This window comes from Narcine bancroftii, chromosome 4 (assembly GCF_036971445.1).
Source record: "Narcine bancroftii isolate sNarBan1 chromosome 4, sNarBan1.hap1, whole genome shotgun sequence".
In the NCBI taxonomy this organism is placed as follows: Eukaryota; Metazoa; Chordata; class Chondrichthyes; order Torpediniformes; family Narcinidae; genus Narcine; species Narcine bancroftii.
The window spans coordinates 207,679,145-207,693,655 of NC_091472.1; the positions used below are offsets into that span (position 1 = coordinate 207,679,145).

Genomic DNA, 14,511 nt, shown 5'->3' on the forward strand with positions numbered 1-14,511 from the left:
TAATTCCCTTATACTGAAGAAATATATCTAATTCCCTCTTAAATATATTCAATGAACCTGCCTCTACTGCTCTTTGTGGCAATGAATTCCACAGATTCACCACCCTCTGGGTAAAGAAATTCCTCCTCATCTCGGTTCTAAATGGTTTGCCTATTATCCACAAACCATGGCCCCGGGTTCTGGACTCCCCCACCATTGGAACCAGCCCTTCCACATCCATTCTGTCCAGTCCTGCCAGAATTTTATATGTCTCTATGAGATCCCCTCTCAATCTTCGAAACTCCAGCGAATACAATCCCAAATTGCGCAATCTTTACTCACAAGTTATTCCTGCCATTCCAGGTATCAGCCTGGTGAATCGCCTCTGCACTCCCTCCATTGCAAGAACATCCTTCCTCAGATAAGGCGACCAAAACTGCACACAATACTCCAGGTGTGGTCTCACCAAGGCTCTGTTCAGCTGCAGTAAGGTATCCTTATTCCTATACTCAAACCCTCTTGACATGAAGGCCAACATACCATTTGCCTTTTTAACCGCCTGCTGTACCTGCATGCTCGCCTTCAGTGACTGGAGGACAAGAACCCCTAGGTCTCTCTGCACTTCCCCATCTCCCAATCTATTGCCATTCAAATAGTAATCTGCCCTCTGGTTTGTATTACCAAAGTTATCCACATTGTAGTGCATTTGCCATGTATCTGCCCAGTCCCCCAATTTATCCAAATCACACTGGAGCTTCCTGACCCCCTCTTCAGTCCACACAACCCCTCCTAGCTTAGTGTTGTCTGCAAATTTGGAGATATTACATCCAATCTCCTCATCTAGATCATTAATGTAAATTGTGAACAGCTAGGGTCCCAGTTCAGATCCCTGTGGCACCCCACTGGTCACCGCCTGCCACTCAGAAAATGAGCCGTTTATCTCAACTCTCTGTCTTCTATCTGCCAGCCAGTTCTTAATCCACATCAATACCTTGCCTCCAATCCCATGTGCCTTGATTTTGTATGCCAGTCCTTTATGTGGGACCTTATCAAAGGCCTTTTGGAAATCCAGGTAACCACATCCACTGGCTCTCCCCCATCTATTTTACCTGTCACCATCTCAAAGAATTCCAATAGATTTGTCAAGCACGATTTACCTTTTGTAAATCCATGTTGACTCTGTCTGATCCCTTCTCTGCTAGTCATATGCTCTTCTATTACATCCTTAATAATGGATTCCATCATTTTGCCCACTACTGATGTAAGGCTCTCCGGCCTATAATTCCCTGCTTTTTCTCTACACCCCCCCTTTTTAAATAGTGGGGTAACTTTAGCTACCCTCCAATCTATGGGTACTGATCCTCAGTCTATCAAGTTCTGGAAAATAATTCTTAAAGCATCTGCTATCTGAATGTCCACTTCTTTAAGTACCCTAGGATGTAGATTATCAGGCCAAGAATGACCTTTGGGCAAAGTGGAGTTTCAAGACGAAAATGGAAACAACAAAGGGCTCTTGACAGCTGTGGCAGGGACTAAATGCCGTAACCTGTTATAAAACTAAATCCGGTGCAGTAGGAACTCAATACCTTTTACACCCAAATTCAAGCACAAGAACAAAGAAGATGAAATTAGATGAATTTAAAATAAATTTGTTTGTAGATGACATTTTGATATATTCAGCAGAACCTCTGAATTCTTTGAGGAACTTGCATGATAGATATATGGTGAGGTATCAGGTTATAAAATTAATTGGGGAAAAGAGTGAGATTATGCCTTTAGCTGAAATGGATTATTCTTTGTGTAGGCATATTGTGAAATTTAAATGATCAGATTAAGTATTTAGGTGTTGAGGTAGATTCTGATTATAGTCATCGATACGAATTGAATTATTTGCCTTTATTGTCTAAAATGAAATATGATTTGAATCAGTGGAAAGATTAACGATTATATTAATAGGACAAGTCAATTGTGTTAAAATAAATATTTTGCCTCAAATTCAATATTTTTTCAATCTATTCCTTGTAAGATTCCTCAAAAATCTTTTAATGATTTAAATGCTTTGGTGTGGAAATTTCTATGGAAAGATAAAATGGTAAAGGTATCATTACAGAAATTAACGGAAATATGAATTAGGAGGTTTGCAACTTCTAATTTTCAAAATTATTATGAATCAGCATAATTGAAATTTATTAATAGGATGTTTGAAGTGGATAAACCTTTGATATGGGCCAATATTGAACTATCTCAGATTTGAGATGGATCAGTTTATCTAGAGATGGAATCCTAAATTATTGAGTAATTTTAATTTACCTGTTTTGAAACACTTAATGGATTTACGATATAAAAAAATGAAGTCATAGGCAATCAGGGTAAGATTTTGGGTAAAACTCCTTTGTATCAAAATAAGCTTTTCCCTTTTACACTTTATAATCAACTTTTGAAGTTGTGGGATCAAAATGGTATTAAATTGGTGGAAGATTGTTATGAAGCAGGATATTTTATTTCTTTTCAAAGAATGAAAGATAAATATGATACATCCTCAAATACTTTTTTTTTTCTTATTATCAAATTAAATCCTTACTGTTAGATAATTTTGGACGTACTTTACAGTTACTTAGACAATCTAAATTTGAAATTTTACTTATTGAGGGTGGTAAGAAGGGATTAATATCTGAGACACATGCTTTACTACAGAATAAAATGCTTAAGCCAGATATTCATAAATCTAGATTGAAATGGGAGAAAAAATTAGGTATATTGTAATGGATAAATATTGAGAGAAATTTTGGTAAGATTACAGTGAGTTACATACATACACACATTTTAAAACAGATTTTATTTGAAAGATTGAATAATTCATATTCAATAACATTGCAGGATCTCTGGAGATTTTACAATAGGTGTTAATTGAAATTAAGTCATGAAAGACCATTGTTTGTCAGAGACAAACTAGCTGTTAAAAAGTACTTACAGTGTGCTCACAGAAAAGTCACACCTGGGTTTTGTTTATCTAAGACAACATCTTGACCAAGGAGAACTCCTGTTGTTTGCTGAAGAAGGTGAGAGTTTTGCAAGTGAGAGAGTCACATGGGCTTTCTGGCAGTGGTCAGTTGGAAAGGGAGAGAAGACAAGCCCTCTCAGCTTGTGTGTGTGAGACACTGAAAACAGCTGAAACAAACCAGGAAGAGCTGATTGGAAACAGAAAGTTCCAGAGCAGTGGATGGCTGGAAGTGAAGTCCTATCTGTCTGATGTTTCTCTTGGAATAGGAGGAACAGAGGGGAACACTGTGGTGGCCTGAAGAAAGAGGTTCATCTGGAAAACCCTGATGGGGCAAGTTTCATCAGTGAGACATTGAGGTGACTAATGGTGGTAACTCAGTTATGGAAATCCTGGAACAACAAATCTTTCTCTGCAAACCCTAGAACTTTCCTGAGCATTAACCCTTTGAACACCAAAGCCTGGTGAACTTTATACATGTTAAATTCTGTGCACAGTACAAGAACTGCCTGCATCTAGAGAACTTGGAAGAAGGAGAAGAGAGATTGAATTGTGAATCAAAGAACTTTTCTTAAATTTACACACACATTACATACACGTGCACTTAGAATTAGAAGGGGGTTAATTTGGGTTAGTTAAGTATAGAGATAAGTTTGATTCTGTTTTCATGATTAAAGTTGATTAAAAACAACTTTTGTTTTAAAAACTACTTGTATTGATGAATGTCAATTGCTGCTGGGTTTTGGGGTCCTTTGGATGATTGGATGAATTTATGCAAGGATAGTATGACTAAAATTGTAAATATAAGGTATCGATTGGTTTATTATAATTTTATTCATCAATTATATTCAACTCCGGAAAAATTAAGGAAATATAATTTTAGTTCTTTGGATTTATGTTTTAGATGTCATAAGGAGGTAGGTTCTTTCCTACATTCTACTTGGTTATTTGAGACGGTGAACCCCTTTTGGAATAAACTTAAGGAATTTCTAAGTTAGTTTGAAAGTGAAATTTTTATTAGATCCTGTGGTGTTCTTGTTGGGTAATATTAAGAGGATTAGTTTAGAATTGAAATTAAATAGATTTCAAATTGTTTTTTTGAGATTGGCTTTAGCTGTGGCTAGAAAATGTTTGGCAATTACTTGGAAAAATTAGATTGATTTGAGTATTCAGAGATGGCATATGAAGATGAGATCTTGTATTCCATTGGAAAATATAGCATAATTTATGTAATAATTATTCCTTTTTTGTAAAACTTGGAACCTCTATTTGGATTATATGGGGTTGAATTATTAAATCCCCTTTCCGCACGTTAGTGGTGTGGCTCAAAACCATGGGAATTAACGGACAAATTTTTGTTAGGCGATCTCCTCTTTCTTTCTTTTCTTTTTCTTTTAGGGGTAGATTAGAGTGGGTGGGAAGGGGAGGGGTTGTAGGGTATTAGTTTTATTTTTAAAATATCATGTATGTGTTTTGTGCCTTTTTTTTAGTCATTAACTGTAAGTTAATAGGCATCATGATTTAATAAAATTTTCAAGAACAAGGAAGAACCTCCACTGTGCATTCCTGACCACATCTAAAGATGACGTGTGGGCTGCCTTTAGGAGAGTGAATCCAAGGAAAGTATCTGGTCCGGATGAAGTACCTCCCCACTAATCTGTGCTGACCAATTTACCAATGTATTCACAGATAATTTCAACATCTCACTCACCCACCTGTTTCAAAGTGTAGTAACCTACAGGTAACTATTGACCAGTGACACTCACATCACCAGTGTTTGAAAGGCTGGTGTTGAAGCAGTCTGAACGGTGACATGAATCTGTTCAAATTAGCAACAGGTTTATGGCAGATTCCATCTCACTGGCTCAACACAAAGCCCTGGAATCTCAACCAGGATACAAAGCGTCAAAAGATCGACTTACCTTTTATTAAGGGGTAGTGCAGAAGGGGACACAAAAGCCTATGCTAATGTACCATACTCTGAATCCCCGTGCTTTAAAAGGAACTTACAGTTAAACTCTACCAGTTATTTTGCTTGTTAATTAAAAAAGAATGGAAAACGAAGAACTTTTTTGAAAACTACTCGTTTCATATTTTTGCCCAACAGCTGAAAAATATTGCAAGAACAATAACCTTAGTTTTAAAGTGCTCTTGCTGTTAGATAATGTTCCAGGACATCCTACTTCATTGGGAGATTTGAATGAAAATGTAAAAGTTGTGTTTCTACCATCAAATAGATTATTGCAACTGATGGACCAAGGAACAAACTCTTACATCATCGAACTATATTATCTTCAAAGGACTTTTACACAAGCACTTCAAGAAACATCAGGAGAAAATGGAATTTCATAATTAAGAAATTAATCACTTAACACGAATTCATCTTATGCGAGTATAAATTGGTCTCAATTAATTGCGTGAAGTGGGGTTTGCCTGTACTCTCATCATGTGTCAGGGAGGAAAACAGCAAGAGGTAAGAATTAGCAATCAAGTAAAAGGTTACAAGGTGCTCAGTAATCCAGCTAATGAAGTCCCTGCACAGGTCAATTGGTCTGAAGCAGAGATCCAGGTCTGGACAACAATACGAGGTCGGAGGGGTGATACCCATGGAATCTGGCTGCATGGAGCTCTCCACATCTCCCCAGAAACCTTTCAGCCCTTGTTTGTCCCAAATCTATCTACCTCACAAAGGAGATCCAAAGCTTTACACCTCTGAAGGACAGAAAATTAAGTTCTTGCACCAGAGGTGAATCCCTCTCCACACTCACACAGCCTTAGGGTGGTCATGATCACCTTCCTCTACGATGGGACACCAGCCCGGCCCTGTCATCAGGTACATCAACCATGCTCACACTGCTTCCCCAATCCTGGTGCAGGGTCTCAGCCTGAAACCTACCCACCCACTAACAGGGATACCCCTGCCCCACCCTTCTGCTAACGGTATTCCCCACCCCAACCCAATGCGCCACCCCTCGATGACAGGGAACTGCCCTCACAACTTATACTCCCACCCCTAAACCGCCCACTCCACCTGCCAGGCCCTCACCTCCAGCCTCCCCCCCTCACACCCCTCCACCCAGCCCTCTTCCCCATGACCTCTCAACTCCCAAGCCCTCAATCCACCTAGGCCTAGGCGTTTATAAACAGGGGCTGCTTGGGACTCGTGTAGCAGGCCCCTACAGCCCCTTAGACACTGGACCATAAATTGCCCAGTCAAATGGCAACTGCGAAATTTAACGGTGCTCCTGCCCCTTCGGTGACGCAATGAGTGACGGGGCAGGGGTGCTGTTGAGGCCAGGGCAAGCGTGGAGTCTAAACGCTATTGGAGCCGGGTTGACGACGCTGTTGCCACCGACTTGTTGGGGGGGTGAGGAGAGGTGGGCACTGTTGGGGCTGGGGAGGAGGAGGGGCGAATGCTGCCAGGGCCAGTGGGGAGTGGAGTGGGCTGTCAGAGGAGCAGAGTGGGCCGGCAGGGAACAGAGTTGGGGCAGGAGCAATGGCAGTCTTCCTTACCCATAATCCCCTCACACTGCTGGAACCTTGGCCCCCACCTCTCGCCCTTCTCCGGCCGGGCTGGGCCGAAACCCGCACTTACCAGCAGGTAACTGGGTTGCTGCAAAGACAAGGTCGACATGATCGCCGCCGCGCTCTCGCTTCAACCTGAGCGACGTCACCGACCTGCGACTGCGAACCGGGCTCTGGATTGGTGGACGCGCAATAAAATCGCCCTGCTGATTGGAGTGAAAGGGGGAGGGGGGGGTATGAAACCGCGTTGGGGGTTGGATGTGAGCCAGGGGGGAGGGATGAAACAGCGATGGCGATTGGATGAGGACGGGGGGGGGGGGGGGGTGGAGCTCCGTGTTATCCTCGGGGCTCTCAGGTTAGTGTTGTTCCCATCGGTGATCGGTCCCTTCACAGTCATGGCCATTATCATGGGCATGCGTCACCTGGTGGGGGGCGGGGAGATGGTTGGGGGAAGGGATGGGGTAGGGGGTGTAGGAGAGAGGTGGTAGATGGTGGGGAAGGGGAGGGTGAGAGTGAGGGAAGGAAGTAGGGGAGAGGGGTAGATAGTGAGGAAAGGGAGAGGGAGAAGGGGAGGGGTGGGAAGGAGGAGAGGGAGAAGGGGAGGGGTGGGAAGGGGGAGAAGGGGAGAAGGGGAGGGGTGGGAAGGGGGAGAAGGGGAGGGGTGGGAAGGGGAGAAGGGGAGGGGTGGGAAGGGGGAGAAGGGGCGGGGTGGGAAGGGGGAGAAGGGGCGGGGTGGGAAGGGGGAGAAGGGGCGGGGTGGGAAGGGGGAGAAGGGGCGGGGTGGGAAGGGGGAGAAGGGGCGGGGTGGGAAGGGGGAGAGGGAGAAGGGGAGGGGTGGGAAGGAGAGAAGCACCAAGAAAATTCATCCTGGAGCTGCGGGAATGGAAGACAACTGTGAAAAGGAGGAATCTTCAGATGAGCTGACTGAATCGACTTCAAGTGACGATGAGGTGAGATCAACACAAAGTTCCCCTGCGATAGCTCAATTGACTGTAAAGCTTGGGGGATGTTACGGACTGGAACGGTCGACTATGAAGGGGGAGGTCAATGGTGAGATTCTCGATTGTCTAATTGACAGCTACTTCCACGAAAAAGTCGCCGAAGCCTTAAATTTGCAGAGATATCCAGCAACCGAAAGATATCGATGGCTTGTAGTGAACTTACAAAAACTATCTTCTATCTTTGGCTTGGCTTCACGGACGAAGATTTATGGAAAAGGTAAAAGTCCACGTCACCTGCAGGCTCGATTGTGGCTGACAAGTCCGATGCGGGACAGGCAGACACGGTTGCAGCGGAAAATTGGTTGGTTGGGGTTGGGTGTTGGGTTTTTCCTTCTTTTGGGCTCTGCGGTCTTCTTCAAAGGAGGTTGCTGCCCGCTGAACTGTGAGGCGCCAAGATGCAAGGTTTGAGGCGATATCAGCCCACTGGCGGTGGTCAATGTGGCAGGCACCAAGAGATTTCTGTATGCAGACCTTGTACCTCTTCTTTGGTGCACCTCTGTCACGGTGGCCAGTGGAGAGCTCGCCAAATAACACGATCTTGGGAAGGCGATGGTCCTCCATTCTGGAGACGTGACCCACCCAGCGCAGCTGGATCTTCAGCAGCGTGGACTCGACGCTGTCGGCCTATGCCATCTCGAGTACTTCGATGTTAGGGATGAAGTTGCTCCAATGAATTTTGAGGATGGAGTGGAGACAACGCTGGTGGAAGCGTTCTAGGAGCCGTAGGTGATGCCGGTAGAGGACCCATGATTCGGAGCCGAACAGGAGTGTGGGTATGACAACGGCTCTGTATACGCTAATCTTTGTGAGGTTTTTCAGTTGGTCGTTTTTCCAGACTCTTTTGTGTAGTCTTCCAAAGGCGCTATTTGCCTTGGCGAGTCTGTTGTCTATCTCGTTGTCGATCCTTGCATCTGATGAAATGGTGCAGCCGAGATAGGTAAACTGGTTGACCGTTTTGAGTTTTGTGTGCCCGATGGAGATGTGGGGGGGCTGGTAGTCATGGTGGGGAGCTGGCTGATGGAGGACCTCTGTTTTCTTCAGGCTGACTTCCAGGCCAAACATTTTGGCAGTTTCCGCAAAACAGGACGTCAAGCGCTGAAGAGCTGGCTCTGAATGGGCAACTAAAGCGGCATCGTCTGCAAAGAGTAGTTCACGGACAAGTTGCTCTTGTGTCTTGGTGTGAGCTTGCAGGCGCCTCAGATTGAAGAGACTGCCATCCGTGCGGTACCGGATGTAAACAGCGTCTTCATTGTTGAGGTCTTTCATGGCTTGGTTCAGCATCATGCTGAAGAAGATTGAAAAGAGGGTTGGTGCGTGAACACAGCCTTGCTTCACGCCATTGTTAATGGAGAAGGGTTCAGAGAGCTCATTGCTGTATCTGACCCGACCTTGTTGGTTTTCGTGCAGTTGGATAACCATGTTGAGGAACTTTGGGGGGCATCCGATGCGCTCTAGTATTTGCCAAAGCCCTTTCCTGCTCACGGTGTCGAAGGCTTTGGTGAGGTCAACAAAGGTGATGTAGAGTCCCTTGTTTTGTTCTCTGCACTTTTCTTGGAGCTGTCTGAGGGCAAAGACCATGTCAGTAGTTCCTCTGTTTGCGCGAAAGCTGCACTGTGATTCTGGGAGAATATTCTCGGCGACACTAGGTATTATTCTATTTAGGAGAATCCTAGCGAAGATTTTGCCTGCAATGGAGAGCAGTGTGATTCCCCTGTAGTTTGAGCAGTCTGATTTCTCGCCTTTGTTTTTGTACAGGGTGATGATGATGGCATCACAAAGGTCCTGAGGCAGTTTTCCTTGGTCCCAACAAAGCTTGAAAAACTCATGCAGCTTGACATGCAGAGTTTTGCTGCCAGCCTTCCAGATCTCTGGGGGGGGATTCCATCCATACCTGCTGCTTTGCCACTTTTCAGTTGTTCAATTGCCTTATATGTCTCATCCTGGGTGAGGACCTCATCCAGCTCTTGCCTTAGGGGCTGTTGAGGGAGCTGGAGCAGGGCGGAATCTTGGACTGAGCGGTTGGCACTGAAAAGAGATTGGAAATGTTCTGACCATCGGTTGAGGATGGAGATCTTGTCGCTGAGGAGGACTTTGCCGTCTGAGCTGCGCAGCGGGCTTTGGACTTGGGGTGAGGGGCCGTACACAGCCTTTAGAGCCTCGTAGAAACCCCTGAAGTCGCTAATGTCCGCGCTGAGCTGGGTTCGCTTGGCGAGGCTAGTCCACCATTCATTTTGGATCTCCCGGAGTTTGCGCTGAAGATGGCTGCATGCGCGACGGAAGGCTTGTTTCTTCTCTGGTCAGGACGGCTTTGTAAGGTGAGCCTGGTGGGCAGGTCGCTTCTTTGCCAGCAGCTCCTGGATTTCCTGGCTGTACTGTGCTTCTCCTCCAGGAAAAACAAGGACTGGTTCGACAATACAAAAACTATACAGGACAAGTGTAAAGTTACTTTAAATTTGCAGGGAAATAGCCTTGCTGATGTTTGGCTTTTTGTAATTCCTGAGCTCTGCGCTCCTGTGTTACTGGGGTTGGATTCAATCTCAGATGAAAGGTGTAGTGTTAAATTTTGATGGGCCTCTACCTACACTTAACCCCCGCGCTAGTTACTGTGGTCTGTCCACATTAAAGATCAAAGCTCCCTCCCTATTCAGTGATTATTGGCCCATCGCTACTAAGAGCCGTTCTTACAGCAAGGAGGTTCGTGAGTTTATCAAAGCTGAGACCCAGAGATTGCTTAAAGAGAGAGTCATTGAACCCAGTAAAAGTTCGTGGAGTGCCCAGGTGGTAGTTGTGAAAAATCACTAAGAAATGACTGGCTATTGACTACAGCCAGACAGTCAACCGTTACACAAACTGGATGCCTACCCCCTGCCACGCATCAATGAAATTATTAATCAGATAGCGCAATACAAGGTGTACTCCACTATCGACCTCAAAACAGCTTGCCACCAAATCCCCATTAAAAAAAGGGAACGACCCTATACCAGTTTAAAAGGGTATATTTTGGGGTCACTAATGGTTTGTCAGTGTTTCAGAGGGAAATGGATAAGATTGTTAGAACATGAGTTACAGGGTACGTTTCCCTATCTGGATAATGTGACTATCTGTGGGAAAACACAGACCGAGAATGACAACTTAAAGAAATTTTTAACCACAGCTAAAGAACTTAACCTTTCATTTAACGAGGGTAAATGTGTTTTCAACACGACAGAGCTGCCCATTCTGGGCTACTTTGTCCGCAAGGGCGAAATCCACCCCGATCTGGAAAGAATGGCTCCCCTTATAAGTTACCACCCTCAGACTCAGCAAAAGCCCTTAAAAGGTGTATGGGATTCTTTTCCTACTATTGCAAATGGGTATGTGACTACGCTATGAAAGCACGCCCTCTCTCTGCTATGGCCTTGAAGGCTTTCGAGAGAATTAAAGCTAATATTGCCAAAGCTGCACTCTCGACCATTGATGAGGATGTTCCATTCCAAATGGAAAATGATGCTTCAGATTGTGCTTTGGCAGGAACCCTTAATCAAAAGGGCAGACCGGTGGCATTCTTCTCCCGCACGTTACGCAGGCCTGAACTGAAACATCCTGCCATAGAAAAAGCTGTTCGTTACTGGAGACACTTTCTAGCCGGCAGAAAATTTAACTTGGTCACTGATCAAAAATCTGTAGCCTACATGTTCAGTACTAAACACAAAAGTAAAATCAAAAACGATAAGATGGTACGCTGGCGAATAGAACTCTCAACTTACAATTATGAGATCCAGTACAGACCGGGCAAGTTAAATTATCCCTCTGACACATTGTCACGAGCTGCTGCCGGTGCTCAGCTTGAGGGGCTAAAAGAGATCTATAGCAGTTTGTGCCACCTGGGCACTTCTGTCTGCTAGAGGTATAGCACTTCTCAGTGTTTTGGCTAGAGTGACTGCCCGGTTGTAGGTTAAGGGCTCTGTCTCCAGCAGCCTCTGTCGTAACTGAAGTCGATTCCATTGAAAAAAGCATCCAGCTTCAAGGCATTGCGGTGTTGTTGCACATTGACTGCCCTGACATCACATTCGTTTGCCAGTGAGTCGAGGGCTAGTGCATAAGTAGCATCACTTTCTGGTCAGCAACTGGTGTTGAGCAAGCACCACATTCCGTGGCACCGCATAGTAAGCAGTCAGACGTTTTCGGGCTATAGCCAGAATGGTAGCTCCTTGCACTATGGCAAAAGTGACCTCACCCAGCAGGGAAATCAAGTGGCCCCACTGTATCGCTTCATCGATCACGTTGTTTCGAACCATGTAGTAATCAAAACTAGCAATCCAGTGGTTGAAAATTTCTCTGGCCCTCGGGGCAGACTGGTCGATTATCAGTCGCTCTGGCTTGAGTGCTGCATCCATTTCTGCTAATAAAATTGAAGGCCAGTTGATGAAGTAGACAAAGATGATGCAGTCAAACAATATTCATGGCTTTTATTAGCAGAAACTTATGGTACAATAATGAAAGGCAATGGGTGCATAGACAGTTATACCCAAGGGGAGTGAGTGTCTTTAATGGTAGATGTAATGCACAGCCAATGTTAGTACAGCAAGGCTTGCCAGAGTGGAGACAGGCAGTTTAGCAGAGATTCACCACAGTGGGGTAGGAGAGAGAGGGGGTAGATGGTGGGGAGAGGGGTAAGGGGTATAGAGGAGAGAGGGGGTAGATGGTTGGGAGAGGGGGAATGGAAGAAGGGATGGGAGTGGGGAGTAGAGGAGAGAGGGGGTAGATGGTGGAGAGAAGGGGAAGGGGGTAGGTGGGAGGAGAGGAACATCCCCCTCCACCTTCCATAGGAACCACTCCTTCTGTGACTCTCGTCCACTCATTTCCCCCCCCCCCACCATTTGTCCCACTTGGCATCTTCCCCTCTATCCGCAGGAAGTGCCTCACTTGCACCCTCACCTCCTCCCTCACCATCAAGTGAAGCAACATGTGTATCTGCGGGAGTAATTCACTGCATCTGGTGCTCCCTTTGTGGCTTTCTCTACATCGGAGAAATTGGGAGATCACTTCGTTGAGCACCTTCGCTCTGTTTGCATCAGTGATGGGGGCCCATCCCACTCTCATACTCGCTTGTCTGTCCATGGCCTCGTACTATCTCACCAAGACCACCTGCAAATTGGAAGAACAGCATATGATTTTCCACCTGGGCCCACTCCAGCTGGATGGTATTAATATTGACTTCCTTGGTTACTGCAAGCTTCCTTCTGCTTGCCCTCCCTCCTTCTCCATCTATTACCTCCTGCCTTTGGGATCTTTTTCCTACCCCCATGCCTTCCCTCCCCCCCCCACCATTTTGTTAGGGCACCTTCCAAAATTTTTCCAGACCCTGATGAAGGGCTCAAGCCCAATATGTCGGTTATGCATTTTCATATTTGCCATATAAAATATTCTGCTTGACCTGTTGAATTTCTCCGGCATTGTGTTTTTACTCCACGTGAACCTTCAGTCTGCCAGCTTTTGCATGGTTATCATCTGTTGGAACCAAGGGGTTAAGTAATCATGGAAAGTATGCCTATGTACTATTCATTATGTATTCCTTAATCCATTCTTCTTCTTTGGCTTGGCTTCGCGGACGAAGATTTATGGAGGGGGTAAAAGTCCACGTCAGCTGCAGGCTCGTTTGTGGCTGACAAGTCCGATGCGGGACAGGCAGACACGGTTGCAGCGGCTGCAGGGGAAAATTGGTTGGTTGGGGTTGGGTGTTGGGTTTTTCCTCCTTTGCCTTTTGTCAGTGAGGTGGGCTCTGCGGTCTTCTTCAAAGGAGGTTGCTGCCCGCCAAACTGTGAGGCGCCAAGATGCACGGTTTGAGGCGATATCAGCCCACTGGCGGTGGTCAATGTGGCAGGCACCAAGAGATTTCTTTAGGCAGTCCTTGTACCTCTTCTTTGGTGCACCTCTGTCACGGTGGCCAGTGGAGAGCTCGCCATATAACACGATCTTGGGAAGGCGATGGTCCTCCATTCTGGAGACGTGACCCACCCAGCGTAGCTGGATCTTCAGCAGCGTGGACTCGATGCTGTTGACCTCTGGCATCTCGAGTAATTTGACGTTAGGGATGAAAGCGCTCCAATGGATGTTGAGGATGGAGCGGAGACAACGCTGGTGGAAGCGTTCTAGGAGCCGTAGGTGATGCCGGTAGAGGACCCATGATTCGGAGCCGAACAGGAGTGTGGGTATGACAACGGCTCTGTATACGCTTATCTTTGTGAGGTTGTCAGATGCAAGGATCGACAATGAGATAGACAACAGACTCGCCAAGGCAAATAGCGCCTTTGGAAGACTACACAAAAGAGTCTGGAAAAACAACCAACTGAAAAACCTTAATCCATTACTATGTAACAATTTACTATTTACTTCAATTATACTGTTTAAGGGAAATATTAACGCAATTAAGTAACAGCCACTGTATGTAGAAAAGTTGGCTGATTATAGTATGTGTAGAATTTGCTGCCTCCAAACACAAAGAGAGAAAATACTTTCATCCCCAAGGTTACACTGCTAATTGTAAAGCACAAGTCCAGAGAGAAAACATCAAAAACACACATGGGAGTAACAGGATAGCAGATAGGAAAAGTTAGGATGAGGTTGGAGGAACCATCGGGACAGTGATTTATTCTGAAACAGGCCAGTGACAGGAAGATAAGTGGATCGCAAGGATAAGTGATAAGAGTACCATGATTGAGAATGTCAGAGTAAAACAAAATGAATAAACCACTTGTGTAGGGTACATGGGAGGTGTTGATTAAAACAACAGAATTTTCTGGCCTGGGAGATTAAGATGGGAGGGCGACACCATAGATAATTGCAGAGCAGAAAATTGCTTGAGATAAATTTTATGCAAGGAGTCTATCAAAGAAAGCCAACTCGTGGTCAATGTAACAATGTTGATCTATATAAACAGAAGAGAATGGACAGTAGGAGTCAGTCTTGGGGAATAGCTCACTGAGCAGGTGACCTATGAACTAACGACTGAACCAGAGCTCTGTTAAG

At 45.3% G+C, this 14,511-nt stretch overlaps 1 protein-coding gene across 3 annotated transcripts in view; it reads right to left on the reverse strand.

Moving 5' to 3' along the window:
- smpd4 (sphingomyelin phosphodiesterase 4) overlaps nt 1-6,786 on the reverse strand; it is a 124,977-nt gene extending 118,191 nt beyond the window's left edge. For 2 of the 3 annotated variants that reach the window (XM_069933775.1, XM_069933774.1), the window contains exon 1: nt 6,573-6,786. In XM_069933775.1, the coding sequence (XP_069789876.1) occupies nt 6,573-6,611 (39 nt within the window). In that variant the 5' untranslated portion in view covers nt 6,612-6,786. The remainder of the gene's footprint in view (nt 1-6,572) is intronic. The other variant, XM_069933776.1, reaches the window with a different exon arrangement.
- Between the last annotated feature and the right edge of the window lie 7,725 nt (nt 6,787-14,511).